Source organism: Felis catus, chromosome E1, assembly GCF_018350175.1.
Source record: "Felis catus isolate Fca126 chromosome E1, F.catus_Fca126_mat1.0, whole genome shotgun sequence".
Lineage (NCBI taxonomy): Eukaryota > Metazoa > Chordata > Mammalia > Carnivora > Felidae > Felis > Felis catus.
In genome coordinates, this window is record NC_058381.1 from 42,951,430 (window position 1) to 42,973,649 (window position 22,220).

At 50.8% G+C, this 22,220-nt stretch overlaps 1 protein-coding gene across 5 annotated transcripts; it reads right to left on the bottom strand.

Moving 5' to 3' along the window:
• Positions 1–2,070: 2,070 nt before the first annotated feature.
• On the bottom strand, positions 2,071–22,218 carry KIF18B (kinesin family member 18B). 5 transcript variants are annotated; one of them, XM_045045306.1, is made up of 17 exons: positions 22,071–22,203; positions 14,775–14,836; positions 12,793–13,119; positions 11,995–12,152; positions 11,590–11,694; positions 11,288–11,398; positions 11,010–11,207; positions 10,692–10,868; positions 9,712–9,786; positions 9,472–9,572; positions 8,810–8,987; positions 8,320–8,447; positions 5,544–5,743; positions 4,794–5,322; positions 3,770–3,859; positions 3,159–3,262; positions 2,071–2,266 (listed from the first exon to the last, which is right to left on the bottom strand). In XM_045045306.1, exons 2-17 carry the CDS (start codon positions 14,788–14,790, stop codon positions 2,199–2,201), a joined length of 2,565 nt encoding a protein of 854 aa, XP_044901241.1. In that variant the 5' UTR covers positions 14,791–14,836; positions 22,071–22,203; the 3' UTR covers positions 2,071–2,198. The 5 variants fall into 5 exon arrangements, 3 of the variants coding, with proteins under 3 accessions (XP_044901241.1, XP_019673566.1, XP_006940490.1); XM_019818007.3 differs by having other exon boundaries at positions 2,071–2,934; positions 22,071–22,201; XR_002149238.3 differs by lacking the exon at positions 2,071–2,266 and adding an exon at positions 4,152–4,284 and having other exon boundaries at positions 3,203–3,262; positions 3,770–4,051.
• Between the last annotated feature and the right edge of the window lie 2 nt (positions 22,219–22,220).

Sequence of the window (22,220 nt, forward strand, 5' to 3'; positions counted from 1 at the left end):
GCAGCATGCTCCACCCCCTCTGGTGACAAAGTCCCCTGTGGGCCCCCTGTGGGGGCCGAGCTGATGGCTGGGGGTGGGAGGACCCAGGGGGAAAAGCGGGGTCCCTCCTGTTGACAGGTCCCAACGCTGAAGGAGGTTTGGGCTTACACTCGGGTGAAAGGGACAGGCACCATCCCGACTCCCTGCGTGAAGGGACAATGTCTTGTTCTGTGTCTGCAGCTCCTGGCACTGAGCCTGGTTCTCTGAATCGGACAGGACTTGGTACCCCAGTGTGGGGTCCAGACACCAGCTTCGGGGCCTCAGGTGGGCAAGGAGATGGGTGCAAAGGGCCTGGGAAGAGAGTATTCTAAACTCCCAGAAGTGGAGTGAGGGGCTCTGCCCAGAACCCCAAGGTGAGAGAGGCCAGGTGAAGCAGGAAGAGGGGCCTTAGATCAGGCTGGGCCTGCAGTGGATGGGGGGGGGCCATTGATTGCCATGTCTCCAGGATGACTCTCTTTATGTAAGAACAATCCAATCTCAGAGCCTCATTGCCGCCCACGGAGGTCAGCTGGGAGCTGGCTGTCAGCTCGCTGCCCCCTCAGCCCCGGCCAGCTCCCTGCAAAGCTGGGACCAGCCAGGCTGCCTCCTGGCCAGCGGGACACCGTGCAGCGAGCACTCCCAGCCCGACCTCCTGTGATTGAGGGCAGGAGCCACACGTGCTTAACTCCATTGGCAGAGTCTTTGTACATTTAATGGGTCACCCGAGAGCATATCTTGCACCATGGAGCCACAAATGTTTGCTGAGCGAATGGCCGGTTGCAGAACATCCTTGTCAAGAGTGACCTCTTCCACTTGCGGGCTGCCCCCAGCCTAGGCAAATTCTGCCTCGTGCGATGGACCCTGTTGTGTGAGGCTTGCCCTTCTGGCCCTCGTTACCAGCCGCCTTGTCCTGTGCCTGCTGCCCCGGTGCTTGCAAGGGTGATGGTGACCATCAAATGAGATAATATATGTGAGGGCCCCAGGAAATGCGCAAGTTATTCCATTTGAATCCAACAGCACTCAGCCAGGTCTCCTAAGGTCAAGGCACCACGCCAGGCCGCTGGGGGCTACAGATGTGGAGCTGTGACTGCTTCTGTGGGCATCATGGAGCATGGGGGGAAAAAACTCATTAAGACTAATTGGAGAGGCGGGAACCCCAGGCACGCAGAAAGAAATGCCTGTTCACTTCTAAAGGCAAACAGCTTGGTGTTATGCGAAGAACCAGACCCTGGTCCGAATCCTGGCCCTGCCACTTGCTGTCTAACCCTGGGCACGTTTTGTTAACCTTCCTGAGTCTCTTTCCTCATTATACCTCATAAGGTCGCAAAGTTTTGTGAGATGCCTGCAGCCGGGCAGGACCCAGGGCGCCTCTTCTGTGTTCTTGTCTCCATTCCTCCGAATAGGAGTCCAAACTGAGTGGGGCAGGGCTCACCAGGTAGAGGGGGAGGCTGCTCCCCCAGAACGGCGAAGACTCATTGGAAATTAGCAGCATTATTTACACGCTACTCAAAATGTGCTAAATACCTTTAACATGTTTGTTTTGAGAAGCAAGTTAAACACAGACTCCTATAATTTTATTTACACTATTAATTCATTCAGCCAGCCACATCTTCCTGGAGAGACAGAGGTGAACCTGTGTTGAACCATCACAACCCAAATGAGTGGAAAGGAAAGCCACGAAGAGGGTTGAGAGTGGGGCTTTTGGAGCTGGAGGAAGACTGTACTGGGTTCAAGCGGTCGGGGCTTAGCCTTGAGCCTTGAGCCTCACCTGAGACCTGGGGCCGCTAAACATGCTCCCTGACAGCAGGACTCTTAGCAACCTCTGCCCAAGGCCGCAGAAGGATGGTGCAGGCCTGTACGTGGGATGCTTTCTTCACCCACTCAGGAGCAGAGGCCCTTGGTGGGGGATGGGGCCACGGAGTAAGCAGCAGAGCTCACCCTTAGGCCCAGACTTCAGGCTGCCGAAGGAGGCAGTGGGGAACGCTTTCTATACTCAGAATCTTCTGGGGAAGGTTGCTATCCTGTGCAGGTATATGGAAAGAAACACACACCAAGGATGGAGATGGTTTATTAATCATTATAATAAAAAAATATATCTATATCTACACGTACATATATATGTATATATGCAGAAATAAAGGATCAGAGGATATAAACTCGAGTATTAACAGCTCTTACATCTAGGTGGTAGCATTAAGGCTGAATTTCCCTTTCTTCTGTACGCTTCTTTTTACACTGAGTGTGCATCCTGTTTGCAGTAGAGTAAGAAACGATAAAGCTATCTTCATTTGGAAATCCAAACACCACTATCATCCACATCATCACTAGGATGGCAGCCCGGGGCTGGGGCTCCTGCTCTGGGCTGCAGGGATGAGGCTGACGGTGCCTCCCTCTCTCACACACCAGGGAGAGTCAGGCTGGGAGCCCCTACCGCTCCCAATCCCATCCCATCCCATCCTCGCCCCTTCTTCATTGCACAGCGGCCATGACTCACAGAGCCCTCTGTTAGATGGGAGGGGAGGAGCAAAGTCCCCCAAGGCCACCTGCTCGCGTGGAGCGTGTTATGAATTAGGGGAGGTAAGGTGGTTGCACCTTTAAAATAGCAACATGTTGACACTCAAGATGAATATATACAGGCTGAGAAACTGAGTATAACAAGAGATTGATAAAGAGGGCAGGTAGCAAAATGAATGGCTGGTGAGGAGTGTTAATAAAGGAAGAGGGTGTTGCCCTTAATTGCTCCGAGGTGAGGAAGGCAGGTCAGGGCTCCTGGCACAGGTGGTTCCAGGGACCACGAGGAGCTGGTGGGTCAGGACACCTCGGTGATAGAGCTCCCAGATGACAGGGCTCCCCCAACCCCCATCAGTTCCTGCTGGCTCTTCTGGCTGCCAGGGCAGCGGGGACTGGAGGGGGGTTCTGCAGGCCAGTTGGATGGGGACAGGCAGGGAGGAAGAAAGTCAGGTTCTGTCCCACTGCTCCCCACCCCCACTCTTCTCCCACTTCTCTCATCAGGGTCCCTAAAACGCTGGGAAATACCCCAGGCCTTCCTTTCACCTGGGTCTTGGCCCTCCTGTCCCCTCCTACTTCCTGTCTGCATCTCCCATTGTGGCCCAGACCATCCTGTCCCCAGTGCCAGTCACCTGGGATTGTGAGGGGCCCAGCTGGCCTCTTCAAGGTGCTGCTGGGGAGGCGGGCGATGCGGCTGCCGCCACGGGCCACTCCCAGGGAGCGGGAGACTGAGGAACTGAGGGAGGGAGGGAAGGAAGGAAGGAAGTTAGGGAGGTCACAGCCACACCTTGGGACTACAGGGTAGGGGTGGAGGCGTAGAGCTAGACACTAAACCTTGAGAGCAGGGGGAGGCCAAGCACCAGCTCGAGCTTCTAAGGCCAGATCTGAAGGCAGGAAGAGGCAGTGGGAAGGAGAGCTTCGTGGGGTGTAGCAGGGAAGTAGAGGCGAGGGGTGGGTGATCTGGTCCCCAGATTAGCCAGTGAACACTGACCGTCTCCCTCATGGAGAGGAGCCTATAGCCTTTCACTAAAGAAGGGAGATACCCTTCCCTTCTGGTACAATCCTGTACTAGCAAGGGTCAAGGGAACCTCATTCAGTAAGAGAATCCGATGCTGGCCCTGCTCACAGGACCCCTGCTACTGGCTCCAAGGGGTCCAGAGACACAGTGGAGCCCTGTAGCTGGCTCAGCATCCACTGCCCCGGAGAAAGCTCTGTCTCTCCCCACGTACTCCCCCAGCCTCACCTCGCAATGCGCCTCTTCTTGCGGGCTGAGCTCCCAGGGAAGGAAGATGTTGGTTTGGGGCCTTTCATGGTGAACAGGGGTACAGGTCCACTGAGGGAGGGAGGGAGGTAAAGGAAGGCAGGTCAGGAGGGAACCAGGAAAAGGTGCCAGCGCCTCCTCCCTCCAGCCCCCAGCTCGGCGGGTGGGGAGGTTGGATAAGATGACCTCTGAGGTTTCTTCCTACTTAGAGGTGGATTCCTCTCCCTGCCTCACTCGGCCTGGGCTGACAGCTGAGTGACAGGCCTGTTCTGGGAGAACATCCAGATGTCAGTTTCTGGCACGTGCAGGGAACTGGAGTTCAAACAATTTGACCCTTCCACCTGCCCGGCTGTGAGTCTGTTACCGAGAGGTGATGCAGGCTGTAGGACGGGCAGGGGGTGTGGGCAGCCCACCGCCCTTGGCCTCACAAGTACAAGGTCAGTCTGCCATTTGTTCTTGGCTTTGGACTGTCCCGAGCTGATCATCCTTCCCCTTTCCTGTGGGTGGAAGGTGAAGGTGAGAGCTTCATCGTCTCACTGAAAAATGGCTGAGTAAAATTTTTCTGAGGATCCCCTTCCCAGTTGCAAATGCTGGGCTGGAGGGTGGAATCCGGGGTGGAAATGGCAGGAGCACATATTTATCAGCGGGACTTGGGACTGAGACTGAGCCAGAGAGTACCAGTGATGCAGAGGGACAGAGAGGGCTAGGCCCCCTCCTTATTCCTGCTCCCTGCTGGCCGTCCCTGAGAGGGGGTCCCGTTAGCTCCTTGTGGGCATGCCACAAACCAGCACAGAGCCGGCGGCTTTGAAGTATGGACAGACAAGCCAGGAAGGAGCAGCAGTCCCGGGCCTGGGGAGCGACACTGCTCAGACCAAAGGGGGAAAGACAGCAAATGTCCGGCTCTGAGAGTCAGGCTGGCTTCTACTCTTTGCAGCACCTCTGTTCCCTCACCGATTCCCCATCCCTGGCCTAGAAGGATGGGAGGGAGGCTGGAAGGGAGACCCACCTGGGGATGAAGGGCTGATCCAGCTTGCTCGGCTCCTGGGGAACATTCTCCCAGCCAGTGCATTCAAGGAAACCCAGTTTTGAGGGGGGCTCCTCTGAGAGGTCAAAAGTGGCATTGAGGTCCCGAGGGGGCAGGGCCAGAGGAGTAGAGCAGTTCTGCACGGCAGAAGGGCCCAGGGGCACCCGGCTTTTGATGACTGTGGCTGGGCAGATGCGAGGGGAGTGGCAGGAGGAGGAGGCCTTTCCCCCTCTGGGGGTGGTGGGCCCGAGTGAAGGCTGAGCCTCAGGCAGGGACCCCCTCCTCAGGCAGGGCAGGAAGGACTGGCGCTGGCGTTTGGTCCCCAGCTTCGGGGCTGGGGGGCTGTCTGGCTCTGAGGGGCTCGGTCTCCTCCTCCTCTTCTTCTCTGTGGGCCGCCGGGCTACCTGGGCTGGGGTGCGGTCAGGACCTGGTAGGACCCCCAGAGTGTGCATGAGGCCACTCAGTCGCCTTGCCATGGTCCGGGTCACGGGGCCAGAGTATCCTGGAGACTCTGAACACAGAGAAGGCAGGTGTTACGGGGAGATCAGGGATCATCCAGAAGGAAGGAGAATTTGTAGAATTGGGGGAGACACAGGAGCCCCTAACTCCACAGGTCTGCTGGGACTCCTGTCCACCGCTGCATGACCCAGCAGCTGAGGGCCCAGCCGCCCCTCAGCACGAGCTGGGTCTTGGAGAGGGCATTGATAGAGGCAGAGCAGGGGCAAGACTCACCTGACTCTAAACGCAGCTCCAGAGGTGCCCCCCTGGCCGGGCCGGGTGTGCCTGAGGCCTCGGCTCTGGGCTCAGCTTTTTCCTCTTGTACCAGCTGCTGTAGGGTCTCGAACTCTGTGATCATGTCGGGGGTCAGCAGGTTGGCTGCTTGGAGCAGGGAGTACTGTCGCTGTGCCAGGCACAGCACCTTCAGGGCCAACCTGGAAGGGAGGGGAGGGGATCCCGCCCCTCCTCAGACCTGGCCCCACTGCTCCAGCGGTGAGGGGCACACGAGGGCGGGTCCCCTGGCTCCCTCCTGCCTTGCCCCCCACACTGGTGCGCCGGCCTCCCCGCCCTCCCAGCTGTGGCTCTTGCCCCGCTACCCCCTTGCTGGAGACCAAGGCTGGTGGAGATGGTCACAAGCAAGGCAGGAGGGAGGCTTCACCCCTAAATATGCGCCCTGACAAAGACAATGACCTGGGAGGTAGGGAAAGGGCACTAAATGGCCTTGGACCAGAAGGTCTGAGTTTCCTCTCAGCTCTGCCGCTTACTAGCACTTGACCTTGAGTAAGTTCATCCACCCAAGGGCAATGTAAGGTAGCAGCAGTGAGAGCTAGGCTCAGGTCAGCCTGCCAGCTCAGATCCAGGCTCCCACACTTGCTGCTGTGGGATCTTGGAGGCACTACTTAACCTCAGTGTCCACATCCTTAAAACGGGGATAACAAATACACCCACCTCTTAGGGTGGTTGGGAAGATGAAATGAGTTATTTGGTATATAAAGTATTTAAAGAGGACTAAGCACTGTAAAGTTAACTGTGACCGGTAAAATAAAAACCTCTAGCTTGTCAGGACAAGAGGAGATGAGATTAGATATGCTGTGTTCGTCTCGGTTCTGAGAAGACCCTCGAAAACGCATTCAGTCCACTTCATGGTGGGGATCCTGAAAGAGCTGGTGTGGATCAATGCACACTTCACATGCACTGAGGGGCTATTTAAAGGGAATTATGAGGGTAATGCGATTATTGATATTGTACATTTAGATTCTAATAAAGCAAATTTCCTTCCTGTGAGGCACGCCTCTGATGAAAGAACGGACACAGTTATCTCGGTGGGGATTACTCCTGGCCAATAATTTATCCTCAGGTAGCTCTACCTGCCTGGCCATCCCTGAGCCCCCTCCTCTGCCTTCAGTGTCTGCTTGGGGAATCCAAACTCATTTTATAAAGCAGCCACCAGGCCTTTTTGAAAGAAGGCCGGATATAAATTAAAAAGGACACAGCAGAAACTCATTCTACATCTGCCTGAGCCACACATTATAAGATTAGACCACTGAGAAAAGTGAGTGTCTAGGGAGAAATGCATGGGCTTGGATGTCAGGTGACCCTGGTCTCACCCTGTCCCTCTGGCTGTGTGGCCCTGGTACCCCGTCTGGCAAGTGGGGAGCTGGTCTACACCGTGGGTTTCCAAATTAGGTTTCACAAAACCCATCGGAGGACATTTAAAATGGAGCTCTGCTTTATCTGTTCTACATATTAAACTTCAGCATAAGATTTCATTTGAAGAAAGGACTTTGTAGCTAAAAAAAAATCCTGAAAAACCACTGAACTGGAAAATCTAAGATCCACTCAGTGCCCTGGTGGTCTAAGATTCTAAAGTCTAAAGCCAAAGAGAAATGATTTTCTATTATCTGGTTGTTAGGGTGTTTCCAAGTATGGAGAGGATCTAGCATGTTCTGCAGCCCCTGATACATGGGGTCTTCTGTCACATTTTATTAGTGTCTGTTATTAGCCCTAAGAAGAAGGGAGAATAAAGCCTATGTTCCCCAAATCATAGCTAAGAGTGAAGCACCTTGTCGGGGACCACAAAACCAGGGGCAAAGCAGAAAGGAGAGCCCTGGCGTTCTCCCTCTTCACAGCGGGGGACGCCAGAACAGGGCAGGGACCCTGACTCATCAGTGGGAGCCCTGGGGGCCAAGGGGACATCCTGCCAGCGCATCCTGGCCACTCCAGGGCCCCGGGGAGTCAGCAGCAGGAGATAGATAATGAGCCGCTGATTATTCAGGCTGCAGCATTTTTGCTGAGTAGGGAACAGACACTCCCCAACAAGAAATAAAATTAAACAGGCCCTTCTGTCCGGAAGCTTTAAATATACTGCCTAGCGTGAAGCGTGCTGGGGAGGCAGGAGTGGGGTTGGCAGCAGCAAAGCTAAGTGGCAGGGGATTTATGGTCTAGGGGCCAAGGAAAAACATACTAGCAGCACCTCTCTATTAAGCACAGAAAGAAGGGTCCAGAATCCATTTCTCTTTGGCTCTGGGTAGTGGTCTGTATTTACTTCTGAGAAGAAATAGCCACAATCCGTTGATGAAGACACTTGATAAACGCCTGACTCGGGACGGCTGTCCATTTCTCAGCCCGCCACCCAACTTCTCTTGGCTGCTTGGTTCCTCCTTGCAGAGGACAGACGGGCAGCTCAGCCCCCAGACTGGGAAGCACAGCACTAGCCAGGCAGCCCTGCCCTAACTTGGTGCTTGCCAGCCAAATTCTGGATGGAATTTGGTGTTTTGCTCGCCAGTTATGTGGAAGAATAGAGATGACGGGTAAGTACACAGAGTAGGTGATAATCTTAAGTCGTTGAAAGCAGATCAGGGACAACATTGAGGGAAAAAGACTCGACTCTCAACTAGAGCAGAACCAGAGCATTGGCGACGTGCCGAACACCGGCTCCCCCCCCACCCCCGAAGGTCGGAACCCATCGCCTGCCACCCTGGACCCCGGAGAAGAACGAGAAGACACCTACTGCTTAGAACAGTCCCTGCCCAAGTTCTGTGGTGAGAGGCAGCCCGTGTCTGGCTTGGGCTGCAGGGTCAGGCCCGGGGACCTTGGCAGTGGGTGTCTGAGGGTCTGCTCTGGTACCTGGATTGGAACCTGAGGAGGAGAGGAGTCACAGGTAGAGGGGCCAGGATGGCCACCCTCCCCCACATAAGCAGATCTTAAAATCCTTCCCTCCTCCAAGGGGGGGATGAAAGAGGGGATCTTGCGCGGACTGGGTCCCAGTTGATCCTTTCTCCGTCCCAGACTCCTCCTCTCTCCCTGCTCCCCTTCTGGTAACATGCATGCTTGTCACTTCCAGACATAGGCTCTGACAGGGACGCCCCTTCCTGCACAGGATCTGAAAGCCCCTTGATGACTAACACGTAAGACATCCAGGTGGGGAGCCCAGAACTGAAGAGACTCTGTGAGCTGAGGAGGGACATTGCTTCCAACCCTCCACTAGCTCCAGGTCCTACCTCCTCGGCTGGGTTGTCTTCCTTGTCCTCTGGGGGCGGTTCCCGGTCTGGAGAGTTCCCTTCCATGACCCTCCCCACCGGGACCTCTGGCCCCAGGCTCTCCTCTGGAAGGACTGCAGACCCTGGGTGGAGCTCTGGGGTGCAGGGCTGGCTGGGAAGACGGGACGGTGAGGGGCAGCTGGTGGGAAGGATAAGGGGGAAAGGAGGGGACTTGAGAGGCGGGAAACAGGGTCAGGTGGGGAAAGCAGGGAGGGGTGGGGTCTCTGTGGCACCAGGTGGCAGAGAACCATAAGGGATGGATGCCTGGGTAACAAGTGGGCAGTAGCAGAGGGTGAGAGAGGGAGTTGGTGATTTCCTGGCTTAGGAAACAAGGATGCTTGTCTGTTAATTTTACCTTCTTTTAAATAGTACATGCTCCTTATACAGGCTGGGGGGTGTCACTAACTCATCTGACACAGATCATTTCTTCTATTCTTATTTTACTGAGAGGTGCTATTAGGGCTGTCTAGAATACGCTGTGTCAAATGAGAGAGCACTGGAGGTGGCAATCAGTGTCCTGGGCACTGGCTGGGAACCCTCAACCCCAGGTGGCAGCACAGAAGCTGGGGAAGGGGGGTTTTCCCTGCTGAGCTAAAGAGGGTAAGCACGGCGGCAGGACTCACGCTTGCTGGGGAGGGCCGGATTTGGGGGATTTCGGGAGGTCCTGCGGTGGCGCCTGGGCTCCCGCCTCGTACATTTGGAGCTTCTCCCTCAGGGCAGCCACCTGCAGTCAGAGCAACCCAGCCTCTCAGAGCCCCAGGTGAGCACAGGAGCTGAGGGGTGGGCACGGAGCCCTGGCGGCGCCCCACTGCTCATCTCTGGCGCCCTGCTTCCCGGCCAAACTCCCCAGGAGGGCTCCTCACCTCAGCCTGCAGCTGCTGGCAGATGGTGGCATACTGGCTGATGTGACAGTCCAGGCTGATCACATTACTCTTCAGCTAAGATGCGGGGCAGAGAGGGGGGCAAGGTACAAGAGAGATTTCACGTGTTCATTCAAAGCAGCTTTTAGCCACCACCTCCGATGACCAGGCACTATGCTAGGCGCTTTACTCACATTCTCAAGAATCACCCTCCCGACTGGGGAAACAGATCAGGGAAGGGCAGCGAGTTGCCTGGGACCACAGCAAGAGGCAGAAGGATGCTTTTGAACCCAAGACTCCTGACTCCCTGACCAATACACTCTCACCAGGCCAGAGGCTTCCCAGCAACAGCTCCAGGAGCATCAGGGCTCCTCAGAGGAGGCAGGGACAACTCTGCTTTTATCTGTGTTACATGTTACTGTTTATGTTGTTTGGCTGAAAATATTGTCCTGCTGCTAAAAACAAGTCTGAAAAAGATCATTGGCCAGCACTTGGCCACGCCCTTCCGTTGTCTCCCTTTTTTTTTTTTTTTTTTAATTTTTGAAATGTTTTTTATTTTTGAGACGGAGAGAGACAGAGCGCAAGTGGAGGAGGGGCAGAGAGAAAGGGAGACACAGAATCTGAAGCAGGCTCCAGGTTCTGAGCTGTCAGCACAGAGCCAGATGCGGGACTCGAACTCACGAACTGTGAGATCATGACCTGAGCTGAAACCCAGAGTCAGACGTTTAACCAACTGAGCCACCCAGGCATCCCTTATTTTTTTTCAAGTCTGGAGACTGTCCTGCCTCTCCTGTAACTGGAGTCTTCCCAAGGATGGGTACTACATGGCTTCTATAGCAGACTCGCCCTGAAGACTGAGCCCCGGGGACTTCTTCCCTCTGCCTTGGGGGAATACTCAGGTAGCGGAGAGAGCTGTGTGGGTCCCACCCCTTCCTCCTCCTGCACCCCCCACAACAGGTTGGCCATTTCTGGCTGCCACACACCGAGAGCTTGATCTCTTTGGCCCGGTCAGCATACTTGAGGGTGTTGTATGTGTCCTCGTAGGCCAGACTGGAGGGGCTGACGGTAGCGATCATCACTGTGCGACAGTTGCCCCCGATGGAGTCCTTGAGCAGACGGGTCAGTTTGCTGTCCCGGTAGGGCACGTGAGACTTACGGCCCTGGGGAGACAGAAGGGGACATGGGGTGAGGCAGCCGGACTGGACGGATCCAGGCTGAGACCCAGGGCTGGAGGGAAGGAACTTTGGCTTTAGGCCCCCAGTCCCCACCCTGAGAAGGACCCCAGGTCTGTGCGGTTTTACCTTTGCGTCGGCCAGGGCGTTGAGGACGTTGATGAGGGCCAGCAGAGAACGGTTGATGTTGGCACCCTCCCGCAGCCGCTCCCCCTTCGCGTGGGTGCTAGACGCCCGCTCCGAACCAGCCAGGTCAATCAGGCTCATTTTGGCCACTTGAAGGGCCTGAGTCAGACCTGGAACCCGGTCCTGCTGCTTCACGAAGATCTGGGGGCAGATGGCAGGGGTGAGGGGGTGCTGGGCATCAGGAGCCCCAGCTTCAGGCTCCAACCCCTGACCCCTCTCACCTGGAAGATGGCATGGGAGCGGGAGGAGGTAGCATTGGCATCAGTCGGGTGCTGCGTGCGGTTGCGGTTGCCCCTGGTCAGCATGTCCAGCAGCTGCTCAGCTGAGGTTGGCTACAAAGGAGATGCCCAGGAAGGGGGCTGCGGTCTCCCCAAACGGGGCTTCTCCCCCAAAAGGGAGAGCCGCTCTTCAGAACCAATGTCACCCCCCGGCTCCCACCACCACCCCATGATCCAGGGGATCCCCAAACTGCCTGGTGAGAGAACCCTGGGGCTGCTCCTGCCGCCCGAGCCCAACCCCACACCTGGTGGAAGGAAAGTCCTTGCACCACCACGCCCTTGTCGGGGTCCTCACGGATGGCCAGGGGCCCCTTGGGCTCCAGGAGGTCGTGGATCTGCTCATTGTACACCTGCGGAGAAAGGAAGCAAGAGAGAGGCCTGAGGTGCAGGGCAGGGGCAGCATGACAGAACACCATGCCAGGAGTGGCACTTTGCAGGATAGTGTTAAATGGCGAGAGCAGGACGGACAGGTTTAATTCCAGTGCAGTCTCTCTCAGAGCTGCGTCTATGCTCTCTGGGCTCTCAGCGAGCCCCCATCGGCCCACTTCCTACCACCCTCTCTCCCCACTCTCTCTCCCTTCCCCACACCTTTAGGGGTTGTGAGAACGAGGGGTGAGGCTGCCCAGGGCCTGTGGAAGGAACAGCCCTACCTCCTGGTAGCTGATGAGCACCTCAAATCGCTTCTCCTCCTGGTGGGCCTCAAGCCGCCTGTACAGTTCCATGGTGGTCAGGTACATGATGCCGGGGTCCCCCTCTCTTCCCAGCATGGTGTGCGTCTTCCCAGCCCCGGTGGCCCCATAGGCAAACACTGTGGGGGACAGAGTGGGGGTAGGGTGGTGGCAGGGCCAGATCCGCCTTCCCTAGGGGTCCCCTTGCGCATTTCCACCCAGGCCAGCCCTCCCCTTCTCCCCTAGCCCCTCCCTCCGCCTCCCTGTGCACAGCTCCACTGCCACTGCCCACGGGCATCCCACCGAGTTCACACTGCGGCTTTGGAGTTCTCCATGCCTATGGCCCAGCTCCCCTGTGGGCTTGGGGCTTCCAGGGCAAAGGGGTCTCTGCTCTGAGTGAGAGCTTCTCCCCTCCCCAGTTCAGGCAGCTTCCTCTGCTGCAGGCCTGCTGTTCCTTCCCTCACATTACTAACCTCCATTCGTGATCATGCATTTGTGGGGGTGATTTGTGATGAATGTCTTCCCCCCTCTAGAACGCAAGCAGGAAGGGGACAAGGAACATGTCTGTCTGATCTGCTTCTAGAGCCCAGTAGAGTGTTTCACAAAGGAGAATGAATGGAGGACCCACAGGAAATGCAAGGGCCAGAACCCTCCTCAGCAAGTGCCCAGCGGAGGGGAAGGTGGGCACATTTCAGAGGGCAGATGAAACCCTTAGAAGGAAGCAGGGAGGCAAGGCCACTACCAACCAGGGCTTTTCCTCCTCGCTGCCCAGATTCTCACCTGAGCAGTTGTAGCCCTGGAGGAAGCTGTCCAGAATGCTGTGGGTGGTGTGCTGGAACACATCCTGTTGGGTGGCCGTCTCACCAAAGACCCGGTCAAAGACAAATGTCAGGTCTTTGCCCTTCTTCTTGGGGCCATCATGGGTACTGCCCCATTTCAGGCCAAGGAAGCCCCCATCGGGCTCCTCAGGGTCAAACACCAGCACCCGCTCATCCACCACCTGAACGACAGGCCGCCGCTGACTCTCCAACTCCCGTGGGGTGGGAGGCCGGACCCGCACCACCACGCGCACCTTGCTGTCCTCCACCGCCATTACCATGGCAACACCTGGGCAAGCACACAATGGAGATGAGGACCAATCTGACCTTAGGCCTGACGAGGCGCCCCCTCAGCCTTGTTGCCGGTCAAAGGCTTTCTCTCACTCCCTCCCCAACAACTGATCTTCATCTGATACCTCAAGAGAATAAGAATTGCCAGCACCCATCAGTAAATATCTCTTTCTCACTTGAAATACCACCTATCCAAATGACTTTAGTGCTTTCAGAGGCCCACGACTGGGCTACTATGTTCCACAAATCTGTCTACACCCGTGCCAGTGCCACAGTTTCCATCTCATTCCTTTACGGTATGCTTTTTATCTAGTAAGGCAAGAACCACCTCCCCTTCCAACCGCCCCTCCTGCCCCCATTAGTCTTTCTTTTTCATAAATGTCTTTAATTTTTTTAACATTTATTTTTGAGAGAGAGAGAGAATGCAGGGGAGGGGCAGAGAGAGAGGGAGACACAGAATCCAAAGCAGGCTCCAGGCTCTGAGCTGCCAGTACAGAGCCCGATGTGGAGCTCGAACTCACAGACCCTGAGATCATGACCTGAGCCAAAGTCGGCTGCTTAACCGACTGCACCATCGAGGTGCCCCTTCAGAAATCTCTTAACTATTGTCCGTGCATTATTGTTCTACTTGACTTTGGGAAAATGTCATCAATTCCACCCCCAACCCAGAACACAACCCCCCAAACCCTATTGGGATTACAAATTGGAATAGTATTGTTTACACATTTATTTTATATTAAAACTTTCCATGCAAGCACATGGCTATTGCCTTTCTATTTATTCAGATATTTCTTATGTCCCTCAGTTAAGATTTTATAGGTTTTCATCTCTTCAGATAGGTTCTGTAATTGTCTTTGTAATACAATTCCCAAGTACTTTAATTGCTCTTATGAAAGGAGAACTTTCCTGCATCTCCGTTTCCAGTGGAAGAAACACAATTGTTAATTATACATTTGCCTTCTACCCACTCCCCTTAAACTCTTACTAATTCCAATTGTTTTTATTAGAACTTACTGAGTTTTCTGAGTACATAGTTATAGATCAGAAAAAAAAAATTTTTTTTACCTTTTCTTCTCCGTGGTTACGCCAAATATTTTATTTCTTATCTATTGCATTCCCTAGAACTTACAAAACAATGTTGAATAATAATGATGATAATGGGCATCCTTGTCTTGCTCTTGATCTTAAAGGAACTAACATTTTAGTGATTCACTATTTAGAAATTAGTTTTGGACAAATAGTTAATTATCATAATAGGAATTTCCTTCACTCTTTAACTTCAAGTTGTTATCAGGAATGTTTAGAATTTTACCTAATGATCTTTCAGCATCTCCTGATATGTTTATGTGGGTTTTTTTCTCCTTTATTTTGTTGATGTGGTAAATTTTTTGATACTATTCTTGGTATCAAACCAACCATGCATCATTGGTAAAAAAAAAAAAAAAAAAAAAAAAAAAAAAATCCTACCCTGGCCACACTGAAGTTTTCCTTTTTTTTTTTTTTTTTTTTTGAGAGAGAGGGCGCAAGTGAGCAAGGAGGGGTAGAGAGAAAGGGAGAGAGAGAGAGAATCCCAAGAGGGGCAGAGAGGGAGGGAGGGAGGAAGAGAGAGAGAGAGAGAGAAGTGGGGCTCACTGAAGCAGGGTTCATGCTCACCAGAAACAGGTCTCATGCTCACTAGATGAGGGGCTTCAACTCAGGAACCGTGAGATCATGACCTGCGCCGAAGTCAGATGCTTAATGGACTGAGCCACCCAGGCGCCCCAGAAGTTTTCCATTTTTTAAAATTAATTAATTAATTAATTAAGTTATTTATTTATTTTTGAGAGAGAGAGAGAGAATGAGTGGAGAAAGGGCAGAGAGAGAGGAAAAAAGAGAATCTTAAGCAGGCTCCATGCCCAGCATGGAGCCCAATGCAGGGCTTGATCTCACCACCACGAGATCATGACCTAAGCTGAAATCAAGGGTTGGACACTGAACCAATTGAGTCACCTAGGCGCCCCTGAGGTTTTCCATTTTTAAATGGCTAAATGTGTCAACCTTCTTTTTTTTATGGTTTTATGTCATATTTAAGAAGATATTCCTTCCCCGAGGTAATTTTCTTATATTTCTGTCTCATACTTTTTCTTTCTTACATTTAGCTCTTTATCCAGACAGAATTAATTTTTTTGTGAATGAGGTTTTTAAATATCTTTTCTTTCTTTCTTTCAATGTTCGTCTATTTTGAGAGAAAAAGAGCATGCATGTGCGTGTGCATGAGCAGGAGAGGGGCAGAGAGAGAGAGGGAGAGAGAGAATCCCAAGGAGGCCCCACACTGTCAGTGAAGAGCCCAACATGGGGCTTGATCTTACAAATCGTGAGATCATAACCGGAGCCAACATCAAGAATCAGACACTTAACTGACTGAACCACCCAGGAGCCCCTCTAAATATATTTTCTTTCCAAATGGTAAGCAATTATACCAAGACCATTTATTCAATAGTGCATTCTTTCTCTACCAATTTGAAATGCCACATTTAACATAACTATATTCTCATATGAACATGAATTTATTTCTGGGCTCTCTATTCTCCTCTACTGATAGGTTCCTTCTGCAGTAACTTGTAATTGCAGTGGTTCCATTACACACATCACCTTTGTTCTTTTCTTGGCTATTCTTGGGCATCTTGTCTTGCAGATGATTTTGGAATCAGCTTACAGAGTTTTATGAAAACACCTGCTAAGATTTTAATTGGGACTACTTTGAATTTATAAATTAGGGGTGCCTGTGTGGCTCAATCAGTTGAGCATCCGACTCTGGCTCAGGTCATGATCTCACGGTTGGTGGATTCGAGCCCCGCGTCAGGCTCTGTGCTGACAGCTCGGAGCCTGGAGCCTGTTTCGGATTCTGTGTCTCCCTTTCTGTCTCTGACCCTGTCCCGTTCATGACAGCATGACAGCAAAAATAAATAAACGTTGGGGCGCCTGGGTGGTGCAGTCGGTTAAGCGTCCGACTTCAGCCAGGTCACGATCTCGCAGTCCGTGAGTTCGAGCCCCGCGTCGGGCTCTGGGCTGATGGCTCAGAGCCTGGAGCCTGCTTCCGATTCTGTGTTTCCCTCTCTCTCTGCCCCTCCCCCATTCATGCTCTGTCTCTCTCTGTCTCAAAAATAAATAAATATTAAAATAAATAAATAAATAAATAAACGTTAAAAAAAATTAAAATTGCATTTTCAGGGGCGATTGGCTGGCTCAGTTGGTGGAGTATCCAACTCTTGATCTCAGGGTTGTAGAGATTATTTAAAAATAAAATCTTTGGGGCGCCTGGCTGACTCAGTTGGTAGAGCATGAAACTCTTGATCTCAGGGTTGTTAGTTTGAGCTTCATGCTGGGTGTGGAGCCTACTTAAAATATAAATAAGTAAGTAAATAAATAAATAAATAAAATCTTTAAAAATAAATATATCAAAATAAAAAATAAATAAAATTGCATTCTCTATTTTTTTCTCCCAGAATATGGGAAAGCAACTCCTTTCTGGATGCAGATCTTGTATCTGGCCACATTACTGATTTCTCTAATAGACTGTCATTGATTCTCTTAGGTTTTTCAATTAAATGATGATATAGTTTGCAAAAAATGAAAGTTACTTTCTATTTTTAGCTCTACTATATTTAGTTCCCTACACTCCACTGTCCATTAGGAATGGACATTACATTTTATCAAATGCTTTTTTTTGGCGCAGCCTGGATGATAACAGTGTTTCTCCTTTTTTTTCCCTTTTTTTTTTTTTTGGTAGCTCTACACCCAACATGGGGCTTGAACTCACAACCCCCAGATCAAGAGTCTCATGCTCCTCTGACTGAGCCAGCCAGGTGCCCCATTCTTTAATCTGTTAATACAGGGGATGGCATAGACAGATTTCCTAATGTTGACCCGGTAATAATTCCAAACATTTATTTGTCTATTCCCTCTTGATTTCACCTCACATCTCTCTCTGCTTTTTTCATTCTCCTTCAAGCCAGCCTACCAAGGGTAGAGATGGAATTTCTGGAATGCAGGAGTCACACGGATATCCTGGAAAAGTTCAGCCTACCTCTAGGGATATATTAACAGGGTTTAGGAACAGGGGCTGTTTCGGGGGGATATGAATAGATGAATGCTTTCCCAGGAAAGACTAGGTCCTACTGACAGGAAAGAAAAGTGAGATTTCTCCCTAATACTCCAGTAAATTACTCAGTTTTCCCTTTGGGAATGAAGCAGAATTGAGCTGATTTGAAACTCTCAGTCCCTATCCCCACACTTTGTCATTTCTTCCCCACACAAAACAAGGGAAAGATATCAACCAATAATAATCTTGTTACACTGTATAGTTCTTTTCCTGTCCCAGCAATCAGACTGCCATAATAAACATAAGAGCTAAATGCTCACTATGCAGGGGCTGTTTGAAGCACCTTATGGATACCATCTCCTTTCATCTCCATTGCAATCCCACAAGATAGATACTATTATTATACTCATTTTTCAGTGAGAAAATTGAGACAGAGAGGGTTAAGCAACTTGCCCAAGATCCCAAGGCTAGTAAGTGATGGAGCTTGGTTCCAGCCCAGGCAGTCTGACTACACTGCCTTATAATGATATTATATATTATGCTCTCATGATCACATTGTTGTAATTGTCCCATATGTTTATATAATAATTATAATCCCTTTTATGTAACCAGCATTATGTATTCTGCAAGCACTTTCAGATATATGGACTGTACCTAATTTTCAACACTCGGAGAGGGTTCCTGTCTCCCATCCTTGCATTCCTGCCCCCAGGGAGCCCTACTCTTATACCCAGGAAGTAAAGGCAGAGGGTACCTGGCCCTACCATCTAGGTCTACACTGGCTGCCTTAATGGCAGTCCCAGCCCCCCACCAGGAGGGTTTTAGCTGAGGAGGAGCCACAAAGCAACCTAACATTCTAAGCAGGAAATTAAAAAGGGCACTGGCAACGGAGTGCACATAACCTTTACAGTTCTCTCCTCTCTGCCTCCTGAGGGCCAGTGAGGCAGACTGTTTGCCTAATGAGATGTTTTCCTTCTTCCTGAGACTGTGCTGGGGGCACAGGCTAGGGGGTATGGTGACACTTGGCATGGCTGCAGCTAGGACGTCTGGGTCCTGGTCTCCGCTCTGCATCTGACTGGTGGGGAGGTCTTTCCGGCCATACCACGTCAATGTCGTCAATGTCGCATCAGCTTCCCCCTTCGAGAGCCAGAGAGAACAGCTACTGATCTGCTCCCACCCCAGGGGGATGGGGAGATTAATGAGAGAACGTTTGTCAAGTTTGCTTTGATCCTCGGTTGGAAAGAGCATTTCAGCCCAAAGTACAAGGGAGATGATTCTTTAATAAGATCTTCAGGGTTCTGAGCCAGCCACAGTCACGTCCTGTTTCTAACCCAGGGCAGCTCATTAAAACCCAGAGGCTAGTTCACTGACGAGCTGGGGCTGGGAAGCCAAGATTCAGTTGTTTTCAGGGTAGGCTCCTCGCCCACCCTCATAGGGACAGGCCAAAAAAGAACAAACTCCTTAGAAGCCCCTGGAAAATTTCTGAGGACTTGAGGGGATCTGCCTGCAGACATCGGGAGCTGGGAAGGCAGAGAAGGTGCCTAGCCCTTGGACATTCTATTTTCATAGGGGTTGCTGTAATCCCCCTCATCACTCCCTTACATCTCTCACATGTCTCTTTCTTTCTTTCTTTCTTTCTTTCTTTCTTTCTTTCTTCCTTCCTTCCTTCCTTCCTTCCTTCCTTCCTTCCTTCCTTCCTTCCTTCCTTCCTTCTTCCTTTCTTTCTTCCTTTGTTTTTTTTAAACTTATTTATTTTGAGAGAGTGAGAGAGAGCACATGCATAAGTGGGAGAGGGGTAGAAAGAGAGAATCCCAAGCAGGAGCCTGACGTGGGGCTTGATTTCACAAATTGGAGATCATGACCTGAGCTGAGATCAAGAGTCAGATGCTTAACCAACTGAGCCACCCAGGCGGCTCATCACACGTGTGTTTCTTGTCCTCAAGCTTCAAGAGAGCAGGACCCTCTTCTGATACAGTCTGTGCATCGGGTCCAGATATAGAGGCACCAGGTCCAGCATGCAGTGGATGGATAAGAGCCAGAGAAGAGTAGGGTCTGAATCCAAAAGTTTAAGAATAACTACTATTATAGCTAACATTTATTGAGCACATAACTATGTATCAGGCACTATGCTAACCGCTTTTCAAATGGTGTCATTAACTGTCACAACAATCTCATTCTGTGGCTATTGATACAATTGTTATAATCCTACTCTACAAGGGAAACTGAGACTCCGGAAGGAACTAGTCACATCAATGGTAAGTGGCAAGGCCAGAATTTGACCTTGTTCTGACTGTCACCAGAGGCATTCTGTTTCATCCTAGACTATTCTGTTCCATAGCTGGGCTTTTGCAATTCCCATCTCCCCTTACTTTGGTACCCACAGGGCAACATCCAAAGACCACTGGTTCTTTCTATCGGTAGTTGATCAGAGGAAGGAGCTGTTTTATTTTGGTTTAAAAAAAATTTTTTTTTAACGTTTATTTATTTTTGAGACAGAGAGAGACAGAGCATGAACGGGGGAGGGGCAGAGAGAGAGGGAGACACAGAATCAGAAACAGGCTCCAGGCTCTGAGCAGTCAGCACAGAGCCCGACGCGGGGCTCAAACTCATATACCGCGAGATCGTGACCTGAGCCGAAGTCGGACGTTTAACCGACTGAGCCACCCAGGCGCCCCTATTTTGGTTTTTAAATAGACAATCTTAAGGCTGTAACTGATGAACTGTGTTTATTTCTTTCTTAATTGTATTCCTTTCTCTTGTCTTGTGGTTTGGCTATGACCTCCGGTACAATCTTGAATGGAGGCAAGACGAACAATCTTATCTTTTTCCTAACTTGTATAAGGGGATGCCCCTATTATTTCACCTTTGGTTGGTTTAAGGAAATTTACCTCTATTTTACCAAATTAAAAAAAAAAATCAAGGATGGGTATTGAATTTTATTGAATTCTATTTCTGCGCTTAATGAGATATGTTTTCTGTTTTAATCTGTAAATGTGTAAATTGTATTAGATTTTCTAATGTTAAACCACTTTCATATTCCTGGGATAAACCCCATTTGGTCATGATGTATTTTTTTATTTTTTTTAACGTTTATTTATTTTTGAGACAGAGAGAGACAGAGCATGAAAGGGGGAGGGGCAGAGAGAGAGGGAGACACAGAATCCGAAGCAGGCTCCAGACTCGAGCCATCAGCCTAGAGCCCGACACGGGGCTCGAACTCACGGACCGCGAGATCGTGACCTGAGTCGAAGTCGGACGTTTAACCGACTGAGCCACCCAGGCGCCCCATGATGTATTTTTTTAATACACATTTCTGACTTCTGATGGCTGATATTTTCTTTGAGATTTTAACAACTACATTTACCAAAAAGATTGGGAATTTTCTTTGTCTCATTTCTGGTATCACAAAATAGATTGGAAATGTTTTCTCTTTTTTTAAGGGGAGTTTGTAGATTAGAATTTTTCTTCTAATTGCTCATAAATTTCTGGTGGAATTTGGTGGGTTTTTCTTTTTTCTTAATGGGTAGATTTGAAACTAATTCAATTCCTCAATGGACCTAAGTGTGTTAAAAATTTCCATAATTTCTTGAAAAATAAAAACAAAACATTAAAAAAAAATTTTTAAAGGAGTGCCTGTGTGGCTCAGTCAGTTAAGCGTCTGACTTCGGCTCAGGTCATCACCTTGCAGTCCATGAGTTTGAGCCCCAAATAGGGCTCTGTGCTGACAGTTTGGAGCCTGGAGCCTGCTTCAGATTCTGTGTGTGTGTGTGTGTGTGTGTCTGCCCTTCCCCCACTTGCATTGTTTCTCTCTCACTCTCTCTCACAAATTAAAAAGAAAACATTAAAAAAATTTTTCCCATAACTTCTTGAGTCAGTTTTGCTAAGTTGTTTTTTTTTTTCCTAGAAAATTGTCCAAAAGCATTGTTAAAAGGGTGTTCCATTGAAGTCTCTCTCTTTAATGTCTCAGTAACTGAAGTTATGCTCCTGTTTTCATTCCTAAGATCATTTTTCTTTATTTTTTAAGTTTTATTAATGTAAGTAATCTCTACACCCAACGTGGGGCTCGAACTCACCACCCAGAGATCAAGAGTCGCATGCTCTTCTGACTGAGCCAGCCAGTCGCCCCCCCAACATCATTTTTCTATTTCTTTTCCTTATATCTTAATCAATATTGACAGAGGTTTGGCCTTCTTACTAGTCTTTGCAAGATACAGCTTTGGTTAAGTTAATCTTCTCTATTACATAGTAAAGTTCTATTTCATTAATTTCTGCTAACTCCTTTAAAAATTTTTTCTACACATGTATTCTGTTGTCCTGTTCTATCTTAAGGGGTCAAAAGTGCCAAAGCTAAGAGGAGAGGCATCCTAGGAGCAGTGGCAGAAGGCATGGTTTTCTGTCATACAGATATTTTATTCCTTCCTTTACTCAATCAAATATTTACTGACTGCCCCAGTAACTAATTTACGGCCGCTGGCACAGCTCTGCAATCAGTTCTTCCGTATAGATGTGCGGAGAGGGTCTTAGCTACTCCACACAGACGTGCGAGGGTCCCAGGTCTCCAGATTTGGTGAGCAGAAGGACCTTTCACAGAGCGGATGCACAGAGGGCGGGGCCCCGTGCTGCTGTGTCGACCCCGTCCAGGTCCTGTACAAATGAGCAGAGGGATCCCGATCTCCACGCAGTTGTGGAAGGAAGCACCCTGTTCCCCCCACTGCGCCCCGTCCCGTTCGGAGGGAGCCACCCAGAACCTGCTGGGTCTCCACGCTGCACCTTTGGGTCTGGCGCAAAAGCTGCTTCCGCCCTGAGCGGCTGGGTCCGCCTGAGCGCTGGAGCCCGCGGGGCCGACTCCGCCGTGGGCCAGAGCTTACCCTTCCTCGGTTCCCCGTCGCTGGTGTCTCCGCTCACAGCCGGGTCCGCCGCAGCCGTGAGCCCCGAACCACCGGAGAGCTCGCCCCACACGCTCGCCACCCGCGCCAACCTTCGCCCCGCGCCCCGCGTTCAAATTAGCCGGGTCGGCT